This window comes from Pungitius pungitius, chromosome 14 (assembly GCF_949316345.1).
Source record: "Pungitius pungitius chromosome 14, fPunPun2.1, whole genome shotgun sequence".
NCBI classification, from domain to species: Eukaryota; Metazoa; Chordata; class Actinopteri; order Perciformes; family Gasterosteidae; genus Pungitius; species Pungitius pungitius.
Genome location: NC_084913.1, coordinates 6,471,349 through 6,489,393, shown reverse-complemented (window position 1 = coordinate 6,489,393; position 18,045 = coordinate 6,471,349). Strand labels below are relative to the sequence as shown.

Genomic DNA, 18,045 nt, shown 5'->3' with positions numbered 1-18,045 from the left:
TCAGCAGGAGACGGCACTTAAAGAACTGTAACTCGTGTCCACGGTGACAACTGAAGCCAGGCGTGTGAATCAATATCGTTCCAGGTTTGTGTGATTCAAGATTGCACTTCACACAATACCGGAGGACTGGGTTTTTCAAAATGTTCAAAATGTCATCAGAAGTGGCAAATATCTTGACTGTTAGTGCCAACTATTTGGTAAAGCTCCAAAAACACAACATATCTACATCCACTATAATCCAATATAACTTCCCTGCTTAATTCCCACGTTTCACAAAACCCCAAAAGCCTTCAGAATGCAACATAGTTTTCCTTAAAACTACGCATAGTGTCCAATTCCCTGCTATCACTAAATCCTGCCTCCATAACCACAGTCATTTTTTCACAGGTTGACTGTAAAGTTGTTGCATGGAGCCCCTCGTTAACTGGAATGAGACGTGAAGTCGCCACTGGGGAATTATATTTAGGGTGGATTTTTCCTTTAATCAGTTGACGCTGCTGATCACGAGGCTCGCTTTAGTCAGCTGTCAAAAGAATTAGTTAGACTTCATGTAGCCGGGTTCAAAGTCTGAGTTGCAGGTCAGAGGGACAACATTAAACAGTTCGGCGGCCTTTTATATTTGACCTGATTATTATTATTTTTTTAAGCAGGTCAATTATGATTTATGAAGAATGAAGATTTAAAGTCACCCAACAATGACATCCCAGCAGTAGGTGGATAAATAATACATATTGTAGGGATGAATACATTAATTTTGATCCCATGCAAGTACCTTGCAATCCACGCGACTCATCACGCCCTAGTCTCACGCACACGCGCACACACACGCGCACACACACACACACACTCTCTGTGAGAGGGGAGAGGCAGGGTTTGTCAGCAGACCGATAATTACAATCCATAGTAAAGATGATTTACCACGTCCGTCACCCTGCCCTCCCCACTGAAGGAGGTTGGGTCCAAACCCCCAACCCCCGCCCCCCAACCCCCGATGGCCGCTGATGAAATTCCGAGGACGGGATCCCCTGGGAGTGCGTGTGCTACATCTGCTGCATCTCTCGCTGTGGGCGTCTCATTAACGGTGCTCCTATGTCTTGTCCCCTTTTTGCCCGTGAGACAGTCTGTCTGCGGCTCCTCCGGAGCACCGACGGCCTGCGTGAGAAACGTTTAGCAAATATTGACAGTTCTTGGGGCGCGGAAGGAGATCAAAGGGAGGGAAAAGGAGAAAGGGGCTTTCTGAAAGGAGACTTGGAATAATCGGTGCACAGTGCTTTCATGAATTATTGATGTAGTATAAAGTAGCCTATGCATTGGGAAAAAGGGCAATCTGGAGTTTTCGAGTGTCACAGTTTGAGATTTTAGGCCTGGTTTCCCCACCAAAAATGTATTTTTTTTAAAGATTTGGATATAAACACGAGTGTTTTGGATTTAATTAAGGCATTCACAGTCCAAGAGAATGCAGCTTTGGACTACTAGGTACTAGGTACAGGAATCAAGGGAATTGTTCATTTACTGTACTTAAATACCATTTTGATGTGCTGGTTGGCCTCCTTAGCTTGAGTATTTCCATTTTATACTCCACTACTTTTGTCTGACGTGCTGCAAATACTTACTTTCAGATTACAACTTTTTAGCCTTAATGGTCCAGTGATAGTGACAGAAATAGTTATTAATATAATACCTTGAAATATAATTGTATTCCTAATTTGAAGGACGAACTGTTAAGGCCTCACAGGTTAAAAGTAAATAAAGTACTTCAAATTAGCACAAACCTAAACATCTAAAGCAGTCAAATTGAGCATACACATAAATGCAACAATCCCCAAAATAAGGAGCCATTATAGTGGATATTATACTTACACACTGGAGTCAGGTTTAGGTGTGGTACAAGTAGTTTAACTGCCAACCCTGTCTGTCTACCAATGAAATGCCACCATTTCCCGCTGACCGCCTTCAGGTAACCCCACAAGGACTCAACAGAGGCAAGTGATTCTTTATTGATTTGTTTTAATCGGTACGCCTGAATAGTGACACCAGCAAAGCAGCAAGAAGGAAGCAGGGGTTACAGAGCGGTTCAAAATGGGCACCACCGAGCCGGCAGAACGACTGAATCCTGGTGATCCGTACGACCCCGCCCTCCCCCCTCCTCCCCCGTGGCTCCCGGGCTGCTGTTGGCAACGTGACTCAAGAGGCCACGACGGAGAGACAGGCATGGAGTGAACAGAGGAAATGACAAGGCCGTTTCGGAATCATCCAAAGTCGGCCTCTGGCGAGATGCTCTCCTGGTTAACGGACATTTTCCCAAGCTGGTAGCATTTGTCTGACTGGTCAAGTGGTCCTAAACATTTCACAATTTTCTCAAAGAACTGTTGAACTGTTGAGAACCACTTAATCAGAGGGACCACAGGCTTCTTCGGGGAAAAGTCCTCTCTTCAAACTCTTGATTCTGCTAAAGAAAGAAGAGAAAAAAATAAGAAAAGCAAAAAAAATCAGCTGGTGGCGAACACTGCATCGCTCCCACACAGCCAAGAGCCTTGGTGATACAGAAGAAATCAACCTACACCGGCGGGTTCTTACCTGGGGAAGGTGAACTCTGTCCTGGCAGTGGTGCTTCCTCTGTGTCCTCCGAAGACTGACTGAGTGACTGCAGAGGTAACGTCCTTTTTATATCCAGTTTCTGGGCTAGGTTCATACAAGCCTCTCATTCAGGCAGGAATGAGGCCCACGCCGGTCCGACCGGCTGAGCTGGGTTCCGCCAACGAGGAGCCGGACGAGCAGCCGCCCTCGAGACAGATAGCGAATACCAGCAACTGCAGGGGGGGGGAGAAGTCACATGGACATGTGGCATTTTTATCACATCTTTGTCTTCTAGTTTTGTCTCACTTCCGGCTGATTACTCTCACAGTCGGACAGAAAAATAGTCACGCAGAGAGAGAGAGAGAGAGAGAGAGTGAATTGATGAATTTCTCCTAAAGGCCTACTACAAGGGTGACAAACTCGTTTTAGGCTTGGGCCAGATACTGCCCACTTGAGATGAAAGTGGGCCTGTCCATTAAAGATCATAGGGGGGGGGGGGGGGGCGTCGACAGAGAGGAAACAGTCACTTTCAAGCGTGCGCTGCCTCCCGGAGTGGCGCCGTTGTCGAAAAGGTACAACGCAGGGTTCCCCACACTTTTTCGGCTCACAAGTTACTTTTCACTCAACTTCTTAATACAAGTCACGACTGATCTACACCCACCACCCCCCTCCTCCCCCTCCTCCTCCTCCTCCTCCTCCCGCTCGGGCAGTTCACCTGAATAGTAATAATTACGAGTGGTAGCCGTAACCAAACTGAACAACAGCGTTGGATACCGGAAGCACAAAACTAATGGATCTACCGCCCCTGCGTCGGTGCGTGCACTCACTCAGAGACCCCCAGTGGACTTTATAGGAATAGCAGCTAGATCCATAGAAATGTAATTTATGTCTGGACCTGCCGGCGGGGCGGATTCGGCCCGGATTCGGCCCGCGGGCCTTGAGTTTGACACCTGTGGCCTACTGCAATCCCAATGAACATGGTTATTAGTCAGGACACAAAGGGACTCTGCACTGAGAGAAATGAGCTTCAACAATTGGTTATCATGCGCCATGTTCATGTCTAATTGGATATTGCTGAGGAGTCCTTAGCCAGGAGGTTTATGTGTGTGAGTTTCAGTGTCAGAGCAACACTCAAAAGCAACACAGGAGACAATGTTTTGAAAGAAACGATTTATTGAAATGTATTTTTATCCAAAACTCACTATTTCATTCTCACACTCAAATACGCACAAACAAGCTTTCTTGAAATGTCAGGGGGACATTAATACATCACAGAAGATTCTCTTACAGATGTAAAATACAAGGACCAAGATTTTTTTTTACTTTTCAAAACCAAACAACAAGCGGGGGTGTTTTAAAATGTTTACTCGTCTCAAGTCAATTGTTCGTAATCTCGGACGCAAAGAACATAAATTGACATCTAAATGAATGACAACACAGCTGACTTCAAAAGTCAGTGTAAATTTACCTTTTCCATTTCATGAGAGATATGTGACTGATCAGAGCAAGAAACAGGCTGGTTGAGTCTGGAAGGTAACCAAAGGTTTTTGTAGCAGGAAATGTTCCGCTTCAAGGACAGTGGACAAGGCTTATAGGTGAATAACAGCACAAACAAAATGAGTATATTCTCATTAGTTACTGGAAACCTTCCTGCACTTCACTAGAAACAACCATAAGGGCCCCCTGTAATTTAATCCTGAATATATTGCTATTTTATTTTACAAAGTGACGTAACTGTACTACGTAACCTTCCTCTTCCTAATGCTGTTGTGTGTACTAAAAGAGTTGGAGAAGAGTTTTCTACATTTTCTTTTACTCCCAGTAGGTCCCAGGAAACATGTGGCATGTATTGGTGCGCTGGACGGAGTGAGGAGGACGGAGTCATGAGGACGATTCTTGTTGGTCGACGACAGCTCACAGTCCTCTCTGGGTTGCTGGAGACTCGATCACTTCCACAGAGACAAAAAGAGGACAGGATTAACAGGAAGCACTGGGGAGGGGAGAGACATTCCAGTGCTCTTGATTGCCATTGTGTGAGCACACAAAAAAAAGCAGACAGGTCAGCCTGGTGTAGAGCAGGCCGCACAGGTTTAGCACTCACAGGAGTTTGGTGGACAGCTATTAAAAGGTGACTTAAAATCTGATGGTTGATTGATTAAAAGCATGCTCACCTTAAATCTCAAAGATCATTGCTCCTTGAAACAAGATGTATAGACTAAAAGCATAATCAATTAAACATCATAAAGTAACAAAATGGAAAAATTCATAATTTACAATTAATTGTAAGTGTTCTCCCACTAGCTACACAGCTTTCCTCCAGCTCCAAATTGCCTGTGACTGGGTTTGTTGGGTATAGATGTGTGTTTTAGTGACTTAACCTCTCATGCAAAGCATGCTGGGATACATAAGCCACAGGACTGAGAAGGATAAGCGGTTTATGAACTGGATGGGAGCAAAACGGCCACATGCTCAACGTGGGAAATGCACAAACTAGGAAAACACACGTTCACTTAAACTCATTTACCTCATCATCACGATGCTCACGAATCTCACCAAACACAGGCTGAAATCAAACAAAACAAAGATGTAATTGAGAGGCAATTAGAGACAGGAAATGATACCATGTTGAGTGTCTAGTGTGGATATCGGAGCAGAGCTGTCAAACAGCTGCAGTGGAGAGGAGGGGTTACCTTGGGTTTTTTGAGCTGCTCTAAAAATGCCACCACTTCTTTTTTGCCGAGAGCACCGGCCTGTGACGGGTGGAGAGTGAGCAAAACAAATGAACCACACAGGTTTGTCTTATGAACTTCAGAATATCCGTCCCGAAGACCCACCAGTTCAAGGGATGTCTGTCCATTGTAGCCGCGTTGATTCAGATCGGCTCCAGCGAGTTCCCACATTTCGAGGCCCTCCAGGTCCCCGCTGGCCGTCAGGCTGCCACAGAGGAGACAATATAAGGTTCTCCCAAAATCATATAGCCATTGGGTGAAGGAAAAAGTGTTGTGTAAAGGGACTTTTTTAACATTTAAAGGAATTGATAACGTTGGACATTGTTTTCATATCTTGATAGCAACACATGCCGTGCTCGTCGAGCCTCACAGCAAGCAGTGTTTATGAAACTGTGTATTATCTGGAGCCGCCCCTGGTGTCTCGGAGTAGATGAAAAACAGGGCCCAGCCAGTGTGCCGAACACCCGCCGGCACAGAACAGATAGGAAGCAATGCAGCTGGGGAGCATTCCTACAGTTTGTGTAACAGTGGGACAACCGGTTGAGCCCGAGTCAACTATGTAGGAGGGTCACCGAAGTGACGGCTGAACAACGGAGGACCTTTATACGATTGTTCCACGGCGCACGCTCACCTGCACAGTTCAGTCCCTGCTTTGTCCAACTCGTCTGTAGAGAGCTGCGCCCCGGCCTTTCTCAGCAGCTTCACCATCTCCTCGTGTCTGAAGTCATTGTAAGAACACGTGGGGAGTTACTAGGAGGAGTATAACATTCAGTTTGACTCTTTACTGCCAGCATAGGTTCTTCTTCATGTCATCCGAGTATCCTGTGTAGACGGGACTGGTTTGGCGTGTAAGGACACGTTCCTTATCCCCTGCAGTCAACCACCCACGCAGCAGTCACCTGCAGTGACACTTGGTGGTGACAGGAAACCGACAGTCACAGGACAGCTCGCTTTATGAATAAAAGACGAGCTTGCTATGGTATACGGTGAATTTTAGCGGTGTGTGGTATGTAGGGCAACGCAACTATTAGAAGCATTTAGAAGACTTCCTGGTGAAAAGTTACTGCCTCTCCTCGGTGAAACTGGGAGCAGGGCAGGTTGGTCGGACTGGTTCAGAGAACACTCCCCATACTTAACTCTTCTTTCCCTTTGCTCTCTGCTAGTCCTTATATGGGCATCGGGCTACGAAGCGCTGAGAATAACCACAGACTTCTGAATAGAGTCGGACTTGGTGACGTCCCCCGACAGATCAAACTCAATGCTCCCGGGCCCTCATGTCATTTCATGATAACCCCCGGGGCTGGAAGGGCAAAAGCGAGCGAGACGTGTGTAGCGCCGGAGGTTTCACAACGGGCGTCAGCGCTCCGAAGGCATCCATCCATCAATCACAAAAGGAAACAAGTCCACACTTGTAGTGCCAACCGTTAAAATAGGACAACAGCCGTTTGGCCCAGCTTCAACACACACAACGTTTTCACCCCGAGGCTCAACATGGGACTAAAACGGTGACATTAAGGGGGGCTTTTCTCTGATGCATCAAAATTGACAAATTACTTAAACAATAAATTGAAAAAAAGTATAAACGGTCGAATGACACTTAGCCTAATTAGATTATAATCATTGCCTGCCCCCCGTCCCCCACGCCCTGTCATTCAGGCAGAAGCAGATTCCCCACCTTGCAGCAGCTCAGTTAATGAAGTCCCCTCCATTAATAACACACTCAGCGCTGCTCATGGTCAAAGGGGGGGCTTTAAATGTTGTGTTTGCACCTTCATAAAAAAAAGGACATCATTTCCTCAACAGACGGATAAAAGCTAAAGCCATCAGCACTCACTGTTTGAGTCTCACCTGAAGCGCACAGCGTTCCCCAGGGGCGTGTCCCCATAGCGATCTTTGGCGTGCACTTTGACTCCGTGACTCAGGAGGTACTCCACCAGTTTGAGGTGGCCCTCGCAGGCAGCGATATGTAGGGGTGTGCGTCCGTCGTAGTCACTCAGACTGAAGTTGGTGCCCTGCCAAAGATAAACACGCACAGGGTACAGTACTTCTCCTGGTGGCCTGGTGAGATTCTGTGTTTTTAACAAACCTAAGATAAATTGGAGAGACCAAAGCCAACGATGAATTGATCCTTTTGTTAAATATCATATGTGACAGCGACAATTTTCCCTTTGTGCCAGAGTGCAGCTAATGAAAAACACATCAATAAAGCACACAGATGAATGGATGAAATTATATTTCTTTATGATGAATGAAACTAAGTGCTACAGTGTTGGAATGACAATTGAGAAATTAATGTCAACATGGGGGGGGGGGGGGCTGATAGTGGAACAACAATAACAATAACAACCACGGGCCAGGTGAAGGTTGTTCATGGTTGCCGTGCAGTTTCTTACCTTTAGGGCATCTATGTCTCCGATCCTAGCGGCGGCACATGCCAGTGGGGGAGTCAGGGCCTCACGGATGGCTTCCAGCTTCTGCAGACACCACAGGTATGACCCCAAATTAGCAGCTATTCTGAATAGGTTGAAATTAACTTTGGTTGCCTTTTGTTTTGGAATATAATGCCAACACTGCAAGCACGTGACTGGAGTGCTTTTTCCTTGAGTGTCTTCCCCCTCAGGTGTCTGCGATCTTGTCATAGCTTTCAGCGGTTTCCTTAAGTTGTGTCTCTTAAGTTTGTGTTGTGAGGGTGCCGTCACCTCCTTGTAGTTGATGTTCAGGGACCTGGCGATGACCTGGATGAATCGGCCGTCACTCAGAGACAGTTTGGTTCCGGGAAAGTCGGACACCATCTCACCGCGCAGGTTTTCACCCATCATCTGCACAGAGTTACACAGAAACCACAGAAGACACCTGAGCTTCCCGTTTTTGTTGAATAATCTACATGGTGATTCTTCTTCTTCTACTTCTACTTCTAATTTTTCTTTTGAAAGTAGAAACCAACCTTTTTCTTGGCATCAACATCTAACTCTTTCTTGGCCAATACGTAAGAGAGCTTTGACAGGGCCGCCTCTGGAGTCATGTCTCCACCAGCTATTAGCCCTGCGTCCTTCAACACCTGAGAAGTCATAGGTATGCATATATATATGTAAGCTCTACAGTATTTTTATTTTCTACATGAGAAATTCAGTATTCTGAAAATGCAGTAGAAATGGGTCAGGATTGACTGGGGGGCAACACAACGTGCCTGTCCGGTGGCGTACGAAGCAGACACGGTCCCCTTCAGGCACTGGGTGCAGTTCATGATGATGACCCCGGAGTCGGTGGCCTCCTTCAGCGCCGCCAACAGGTCAGGTCGGTTATCGGGGGCGTTTCCGCTGCCGTAGGTCTCCAGGACTACGCCCTCCATGGGCGGCTGCAGGAAAGCCGTCACCTGGTCACAGATATGCCAAAGGATACGAAGGTTACAAACTCTGTGCAACCAGTATCTCAGTCACTGATGGCTGGCACTGGGAGGCCCTATACTACATCATTAGCCATAGCGTATAACTAGAACGGCATATGACTGAAATGACAGAGGAGAGAAATTTATCTGAAGGTGTTAGCAAGCATGAAGTCACTTGGAAAGACCAAAGCAGTAACCATTAAACGGAAGAAGAGGGCGACATTAAAAAGGTGCCTGGTTTATTGTTTTTCTGATGGGATAAGCATCGAAAAAGCTTTGACGCATATGACCAAAGAAGCGCTCGTACAGCACAGACAGTAGGTACACAAGAGCCTGGTGCAGAGTCAAAACCGGGCCTCATAACAAGGCAGTTAAAGGCTGTGAGAAAGTCTTGGTAGCCGAGCTTGGCAGTGTGAGCAGATTGAGACAGTAAAGTCAGTCTCTGCAGGGGGAGGTGCAGCCAAATGTATCTACGCCAATCCTCCCTCTTTACGGGGCGATTGGACATGGCCCATAACTCCTTCTCATCTTTCTCTGGGCTGAGCCTTGATGGCAGTTTACATGACAAGGAAGGGAAGGGAAGCTGGGTAATAGCACGATTAAAATTAAAGTTAGCTATATTTTATTGCAAACCGTAGTTTTGAACAGCCGGTTATCTTTGAAGAGAATATCTTTAATTACATTTTAATACATGGTGGGGAAAAACAGCACCAAGCTGTAAAAGGTTGATATGTCATATTTTTATTTATTATATTTTAAATAATTTGATTAAAAAAAAAATACATTTTGCAGGATTTGGATTTTTTGTCACTACCAGAATTTTCATATTTCATATTATACTTGAGGGAAATTTAGTTTTATGTAAATACTTATATTCAAAGCAGGTAATGAGGGATCTGTAATGTGATTCTTTTGTGTACTGTCCCAGACAGTGTGTACCACAAAAGTCTGAAAACATGAAAAAGAAAATCATCAAACTACAGGCAGCTGGATGATTTTCCAAAGAGAACACATATTGATCACTGTGCCGTGGGTCACATCGACCAAAGACGCTCTGCACATGAAGCAGGTCCTAATGGGGACGGAGTGGATATCGATGGTTCGGTTCTGGTCCTGAGCCACTCACAGTAGCAGTAGTGATTCCTGGGAACAGCCTGAGCAGCCCCACGTTCCTATTCAGCTCGGTGCTGACGTGGAACTGTGCTGTGTGGTCTGCCCTCCGCACCGTATCCCAGTGGACTAAAAAGGGCGAGAAAATAGAAATAGGTTAAAAGTGGAGAAATCCAATGTCTATTTTACACGTGAAGATGGACCCGTGGCACCAGCGGCTCACTTAAAAAGTCCACTTCAGCGATGGCCAGAGGATCCAGGTTGGGAGAGGAGAAGGCGTCGAAACTCTCAGCATTCACCTTGGTCACACGGTTCCCTCTGAAGAGTTTGTTGTAGAAGTACAGGCACACCTGAATGGAGGGAAACATACATTCACTCTCAACACAGCAGGACACATGCATGAGGACATGGTGTCCTGGGTAAGACACTCCTGGATGTAGTGCCCTGAGTACGACTGTGTGTCATGGAGCTTTTGGTTTGAATCCTGATGGGCAGGTTGCACCTTGCACAGCAGCCCGTATGAATGCGTGATGTCAGTGTCCCTTCCTGTTCCGCAGTACGTTGGTCACAATTGCGAAACACTGTCATCAGAGAGTTTTCTCCCAGGACAAGTTCTTCAGGAGAGCTTTTAAATTTTTCAATGACAGTGGAGACACACATCTCTCCACTTTACACCAAAATTCAAGATTATTATTAAGATATTCATTTTTCATATTCAGCGTTAAGCATTTATCAAACCCGATGCCTAATACTTTTATGTCCCTATTGATGATCATCTCATCGAGTCTTTATTCTATTCCTTTCACAAATAGCCAAGTAAGTATGTTTTCTCTTTGAGGCTGACAAATGTGTCAATGATCAAATAGAGTGTCGCTCGGTGGCATTCATGTCCCTTCTCCCTTTCCTCACCTCAGGAATTTCAAACTGGCCTGCGATCAGCAGCGCCCCCAGCAGGTTGTCTCGGCCGTCATTCCTCATCTCAAAGATCGGCACCTGAAGTCAGAACGAGTCTCGTCTTAAGAGGGCGGAGAATGTTTTTAAAAGGTGGCGCGGACATTTTGTTCTTTTTTTGGGTCTCTTAGACCAATTTCACACAGCAGCACTTACCTGAGATCCGGTGAGGATGATTGGTTTGCACAAATGTTCACACATGAAGGACAGGGCCGAGGCTGTGTAAGCCATGGTGTCTGTGCCGTGCAGGATCACAAAACCGTCAAAGTCGTCATAGTTTTTCTGGAGAAAAAAATAAGACCACCTATTTGTAGATCATTGTATACTGCGGCATCGTTTTTTTGTTTTTACAATGTTATGTGATCAATTTTATGAGCAGTATGATTATTGTAAGATTGATTGATGTCTCGCTTTTTAAAAGCCTACATTTTTCTGTGTTTAATTAGAAATGCAGGCAATCAGAACCATATCAATGAAATGGATCCAGCAGCAAGTACCTCAATGTCCTTTCCAATTGTACCCCAGTCTTCTATGGAAATGTTGGAGGAATCCAGCAAAGGGCTGTACTCTAGAACAGTGTACACAACCCTCTTATTGGTTTTAGTCAGCCTGCAAGAGAGAGAAGTTCATCTACGAGTTCATCATACACACACACAGGTTTAAATGGGAAAAAATGTCCAAAATAAATCAATGTTTTTAGTCTTTGCAGGCAGAAAACGTTTACTCCAAAACACACGGTTAAACCAATGCTTATTATTCTTCATCTCGCTCATCTTGCTCGTTAACCCGAGTTGGATTAAGTTCTGGTTAAAAATGAGATGTGAGTTTGAAGAAGGATGAACCAAGCTGACTTTATGAAGCGAGACAAAGTCTATTTAGCAGGGCCTTCTGTCTCAGCGGCAGGGTGCCAAAACCTGTTTCAGACTCACACAGAGAGAATTGTTAAAATGTAAAAGGGAGGGTCATGTTTGCAAACTGTTAAAGAGAGCAGCACTTTGTTGTTTTGCCATTTTCCCTTTGAAAAGTACATCAGCAGGAGGACTTAACCTCATGTCCACACTCAACCCTGAAACATGAGTTGTTGATCATCTTGGGGCCAAAGTGCCATAAGAAAACATTATTTAAATTGGCCAATTATTAGTCTATCTGGTAGCGCACCCTAAGGTGCCGCAAAGCTAACCATTAGCATACCCGTGCTAAGATGCCTCACAGCTTGAGAATGAATATCTGTGTGTTTGGGTGCGTGTGGCTGATAGGGGAAAAGAAGTCCTAGAGGAGGGTTGGAGGTGGAGAGCGGGGGGGCAAACAGCCTTGTGGCGCTGCTTCCCAAAATCACATGAATAAAGCTTTTCAATAAATCAATAAACCAATTCCCTCCTTCAACAGAGGCTGCACCCGCATACTATCAACAGGATTAGACTTGCAATTGAGCTTACGGAGAAGGTATGGAAATGAGTGAGTGAGGGGACGTTTCTGCCTCCGCTATCGCTCACATTTAAGACCATTAAGAGGCCGCTGATGGCTGAGGGGGAACCCGTCACAAGGGGCGCCGCATCACGCGCGCCGAAGATCAAGACGACCAGGATGAAACAAATGAGAATACATCAGCTTTTCACAAACAAACCCGCCATTGAACACTGGGTTATATCAGCTGGGACGCTCATCGGACACACTTCAATCAGCTGGCTTGTTGGGGACAGAGTCGATATTGGCAAGCAAAGAGTAGGAGGCATATTGTTACTTCAGGCAATGCACAGCTCTGTGATCATGTGTCCTTCCTGGTATTTAAGACCAAGTCAGCGTGCCCAAGAACACTCAAATGTTTGGTCTCAACCACTCTCAAGCACAATAGAGGCGCACACACAGCAGGGCCGGGTCTAGGCAGGGGCAAGAGGGGGCCTGGCCCCCTCAAATAAATGTTGTGCCCCCTCAAACTAAATCTACTAAGCACATAAACTAAGCACAATGCCCCCTCAAGATTTGTGGCTGCCCCCTCATACATGCCTGTCTAGACCCGGCCCTGACACACAGTACACAATGCAACCAGTGCTACAGCACCCATGGGATAGATGGTCAGTTTCCATGTGGTTGGTGGTCCTCCCTGGTGTGCGAATACATTGCGTTAAATTAAACATTTTTTTCTGAATAAGATGGAAAAATTGTGTCATAGGTAGGCTTCTGTACAAATTCAGAATGTATGCAAGCGCAAGAACAAATGAAGAATACCTGGAGTACAATATTTGAATTTTCATACATTATATAAAAAGCTCTTGAGCAGATGATATTACACATACAATCAGAACACGAATCCTGTGTAAAGAGCACAACATGGATAATCATGGGTTGGCTTACGGCAGGACCAGGGTGTTGTACTCATTCAGGCCGATCTCCTTGGCGTACTCCTCATCGTGGAGCATGGACAAATTGCGCAGTCCTTCCACAAAAGCGTTGGCTTCTGGGGCAAGCACTGTTGGTGAAAATCATATGTTAAAAGGGTAAAAGGGTTACTGTTAATCAGTGGCAGTTTAGGAAATAAGCACAAGGGGAATTATGAACCAGCTCCACACCGAACATCAGTCTCATACTGAACCCTAGTGGCCGTCGTGAGGATAAGCATTGTGGCAATGGGACTGAAAAACCCAGAAAAGTTATGATTCTTACAAGTATTCATGAGAGCTACTGTCAGAAATCTAGACAGGATGACTTGATGGTATTTCCCTGCTTCGTCTGACGGGAGGCCAACAGTCTCTGAATATGAAATCACCCACTTTGTTAAATTATATATAAATATTTAGCAACTGTCTCTATGTCTGCACGAGAAGCGGAACACTGATGGATGAACCTTATGAATGGCTTTGAATGGAGACGTCTCGGTCCAGTTCTCTTGTACCCAAAAGCCGATGCTACTTTTTGGATGTTAATAATTAATTAATTACAGCAGTCTCATTAAAGGTGTCAGATGTTGCCCAGTCCCTTAGTTCACAATCTAGTTTTTGACAGAATGTGCGATACCACCACAAATATAGGACAGACTGGGTGCACAACAGTCAGATATTGCACAACAATATGCTTTAAGGACATAATAATGCAGGCAGTTTAAAACATTACTAAGAAGTAAGGTAAGAGAGGCTATGCTTTGTTGTCCAATAAAGTAACAGTTATCTAAGATAAAGTACTCCCACAATTTCCGTTTTTGCTTTTATAATACGATTACCAGCGAACTTTGGATGTTAGGCTACTTACAGCAGCCTCACTAAGGGTTGCAAATGTTTCCCAATTCCTTATCTCACCATCTAGTTAGTCATTGAGATTGAGATTATCATTAAAATATGCATATAACAATTTTTGAACTAGTCGTCGAAATTTGGTCTACACCAAGACGCGATTTCAAAGCATTTAATATTTCTCTTAAAACGTCATAAATATGAAACTACAGACTGTGTGTCGTTAACAATACGCTTTAAGGATTATTGCGTGCAGTTTTAAACATTGCTTAAACAATAAGGTACGAGAGGCTGTACTTTATCGTCCATTAATGTAACAGTTTGAGGATGTTGTTATGCCCGATGCGCAGCGGAGGTGATAATTGTCTGTAAGTTTAACATGTGGGAAGCAGAAATGAAGTTTCCATTTGCAGCCGAGTCCACTCGAAAAAAAAAGAACAGCCTCTAACCACATATTCAACTTTACCCGTTCACTTGCTTTGCAAGTTTCCCAAGTGTCATGACCCCAGATTCACATGCTACTGTATTTGATCTTCTTGTTTTCACTGCTCGGAAACGCCATTTCCACAGAGCACTGTAATATGTACTTGTGTATTTGACCTCCTGCTTACAAGCAATAAATTGACGTTTACAACTTTGATCATTCATACAAACAAATCACCCTCTTTCCGAACTAGTTACAATGAAATATTACAGAACAACTGTTGCTGTATTATTGCTTTTCCCATTTCATATTGAAAATACACGTTTTTAAAGCAACGGGAGCGAAATACAGATTTAATGGGCGACGGGCTGAATTCAACCAGTTGCTGTCTGTTAACACAACGAACCTTGTAAGTTACTGCATGCTTAAAGCAACAAAGTATGAAGTGAAGTATGATACGGTGTACCTGGAGATGTTACTCCAGAAATGCCACAGGATGCAGATGAATTGTTATCTTGTTTGTAATGTAAGTTAATAATCTATAAATGAGGGTTCTAACACACCTACTGCTGTTATCATTATCGTTAATCAATTTACTACAGTCATTATAAACCCAAAATACAAACTTACAAAATTACAAAGGTTACATCTGATGGAGGTTGTCCCTGCACTGGTCCTGGCTTACACCTGAATCTCATTTCTTTTGTAGGAATTGAACGTACTGTACATCTTTTAGTTGTGTTTATTCAATTCCACTATTCTCCCTCAGGTTTCTCCAAGTTGAAGGGTTTTTTTCTTCATTTTGGGGGGGGTTTTACCTGTGCTGATGGGATGGTTTTGAGACCGGATGTTGCAGGTGTGTTCAGGTATACTATCCCGATTCAAGTGATTTAGAGCCACATCTTGTTACAGAATCCAAAAATGAAGTTCCAATGAACAATGAATGAAAAAGGGCTACAAACACAGAATTCTAAACTAACTTTTCTATGTTGTTGCTGCACTTTTAATTTCATAGTTTATCTACCTAAAATATATTTTGGTTTTTTTTTTATAGGAAAAGACTTATATGTATAGTGTTATATTCATATTTATATTAATAATTACAAATTAATCAAATAATGTGTTTGTTAGCATGACAACTGTGACTAAGTAACTGAGGCTACTATTTGCTGTGCTAACGAGCTGCCCCGCTGTAGTCGCTGCAGGGCACAGGGGGGGTATAACATATTTGTGACGTGCAGGGTGCCACTAACCTTCACCCTGAATCGTCATCCCGATGGTCCCCCCGGTGTAGATCACCAGGACTCTCTGGGCATTTCTCGGTGGATTCGGGTCAGACATGTCTGACAGCTCCAGCGAAGGCACGTCACTAACCTGGTCAGGAGCAGGTTTTCTTCAATAAACATTACAATACATGTCATTTAGCTGACACTTTTATCCAAAACAACTTTCATTGCATTTCAACCATAGGGACACAAACTCAGAAGAACAAGAAACAAGAAAGTGCAATTTCATCAAAGTCCGCGAGTCCATGCGATATTCTAGCTTTCTTTTATGTCTTAGTTTTATGCAATCATTCAATTAGTCTGGATTAACATTATTTTATCCTTTAAATTAGTAGTTATGCTTAGTATAAACATGGGGGACATGTTGTAAAAACTGCAAAAATGTTCCACTTTAGTACGAAAGCCTGTGCTCTTTTGCACACTGTGTACATTGTGTTAATCAAGATGTCCGTGCGTCAATGTCTATAATCCTGTGGTGCCAGAGATGATGAATTTTTGCCCAGAGCCCCCCCCCCCCCCCCCCCCCCGGTATTAGCATGTTTATCTTCCAACAAAGATGAAAACCTTGGAAAAGGCTTGGTGCACGTGGGTCAACTCTGTCTCCTGTTTGCAAACATAAAAATCCTATTTTGATGATTTTACAGTCAGAATTTTTTCATTTACTTGCATTTTCTAGCACTGGATGTACTGTATATGTCGTTTACATCTTTCAGTAGAATATTTAATAACACCATCAGAATAATGATAAAACACTACAGTGACATTTGTCATTAAAATAGTTGGTAGACATAACAGAAATCCCTTACCGTTGTATCTGGCTCCGTAAGAGGGCTGCAGGTGCAGTGGTGGTGCGCGGAAAGAAGACCCGTCTTATACACTGTAGGCTATGCTTTCACTTTCAGATTCAGTAAATCATGTGATGTAGAAGGCGTGTTTGTTGTTAAATTAATTATAGGTAACACAGTACAATGCATGTATCAAAAGCATTTTCATTATAGGGTAAAAGGCAAAGCAAGGCAAGGCAATTTTATTTGTATAACACATTTAATATCAATGACAAGGCAATTTAAAGTGCATCCAAACATAAAGCAAGGAGATTGACAAACAGTTAGGAACATTGATAGGAACATTGATTGAAACATTAACGAAAAAAGAGTCATTAAAAGGATTTAAAAAATACGTTAAAAGATTTTTTATTTGTCACGTATTTTCCTCCACAACTTTGTACACCCCTCGATCGTTTGCGGAGAACGGCATCCACTATAAGGACGCTATCCGCGCCAATGACGGGTTGCATCAGTGGTCATATTTACGTTTTCTTCCTGACAAAAACTCTGATTCATTCTCTCGTAATCTTTTAACAATGGCGGAATTATGCTATGAAACCAGAAATGTGAGACTCCTGAAAGGATGTAGTTTAAGTTTAGTTGTGTGTGTAAGGGTAAAATATGTTATAACATAGTTTAATGCCAAACGAGTGATTATTGTCTGTATTTTAATGTAATGTCAGAAGAAAGGCAGATTCAAAACTTGCCTTTTGCAGCTGTGTAAAGGAGGACAGTCAAACTAACACAAATGCTCAGACAAAGGAACTCCCATCTTAACCTTAGTTTTTATCTCAACTTGGTTTGCAATATTTCATACCTGCCACTGAGGATGGCCTTCACATGTGTGTATAAAAGGTTTTGACTCCACAGAGCACCGTAATACGTGCTTGTGTATTTGACCAACTGCTTGCAAGCAGTAAATGGACTTTTGCAACTTTGCTCATTCATCAAGACTCAAAAGAAACAAACCATTCTCTCCTCCCAAACTTTTATTGAAATATTTCACAACATGTGTCTCCTACGTTTGTGTTGTGAGGGTGCAGTCATCTCCTTAGAGTCGATGCTCAGGACCCTGGAGATGACCTGGATTAGTTGGTTTTGGACACCTCACCGCGCAGATCCTCACCCATCATCTGGACAGAGTTACACAGAAACCACAGAAGACACCTGAGCCTCCCTTTTTTGTAATTGTTATTATTGTTGAATAATCTATATGGTGAGTCTTCTTATGCTTAAAACCAAAAAAGCAGCAGAATTTTATTTGAAAGTAGAAACCAACCTCTTTCTTGGCATTAACATCTAACTCTGTCTTGGCCAATACGTAATAGAGCTTAGACAGGGCTGCCTCTGAAGTCATGTCTCCACCAGATATCACTCCTGCCTTCTCCAACACCTGAAAAGTCATAGGTAAGCATATACACAAGTGGCCGGTGAGTGTATATACACTCACCGGCCACTTTCAACTTCTGCTGAAAGTAGCCATCAGAAGTTGGGTACATTGTGGTCATAAAGGGATGGACATGGTCAGCAAC

At 43.8% G+C, this 18,045-nt stretch overlaps 1 protein-coding gene across 3 annotated transcripts; it reads right to left on the bottom strand.

Annotated features, from left to right (window-relative positions):
• Window positions 1–3,759: 3,759 nt before the first annotated feature.
• On the bottom strand, window positions 3,760–16,539 carry LOC119227914 (60 kDa lysophospholipase). 3 transcript variants are annotated; one of them, XM_062557303.1, is made up of 18 exons: window positions 16,493–16,539; window positions 15,654–15,793; window positions 13,105–13,219; window positions 11,250–11,361; window positions 10,909–11,034; window positions 10,711–10,794; window positions 10,025–10,151; window positions 9,818–9,930; window positions 8,494–8,679; window positions 8,251–8,364; window positions 8,006–8,125; window positions 7,700–7,780; window positions 7,155–7,318; window positions 5,938–6,024; window positions 5,412–5,511; window positions 5,268–5,327; window positions 5,102–5,140; window positions 3,760–4,526 (listed from the first exon to the last, which is right to left on the bottom strand). In XM_062557303.1, exons 2-18 carry the CDS (start codon window positions 15,739–15,741, stop codon window positions 4,524–4,526), a joined length of 1,719 nt encoding a protein of 572 aa, XP_062413287.1. In that variant the 5' UTR covers window positions 15,742–15,793; window positions 16,493–16,539; the 3' UTR covers window positions 3,760–4,523. The 3 variants fall into 3 exon arrangements, with proteins under 3 accessions (XP_062413287.1, XP_062413288.1, XP_062413289.1); XM_062557304.1 differs by having other exon boundaries at window positions 15,654–15,774; window positions 16,493–16,512; XM_062557305.1 differs by lacking the exons at window positions 15,654–15,793; window positions 16,493–16,539 and adding an exon at window positions 15,219–15,297.
• Window positions 16,540–18,045: the final 1,506 nt, after the last annotated feature.

Coding starts and splice junctions, on each gene's coding strand:
- LOC119227914 (XM_062557303.1), bottom strand. CDS start 15,741: ATGTCTGACCCGAATCCACCGAGAAATGCCCAGAGAGTCCTGGTGATC. Junction 10,152..10,710: donor GCCAGTTTGAAATTCCTGAG/GTGAGGAAAGGG, acceptor CCCTCCATTCAG/GTGTGCCTGTACTTCTACAA. Junction 8,365..8,493: donor CTTCGTACGCCACCGGACAG/GCACGTTGTGTT, acceptor ATGACTTCTCAG/GTGTTGAAGGACGCAGGGCT.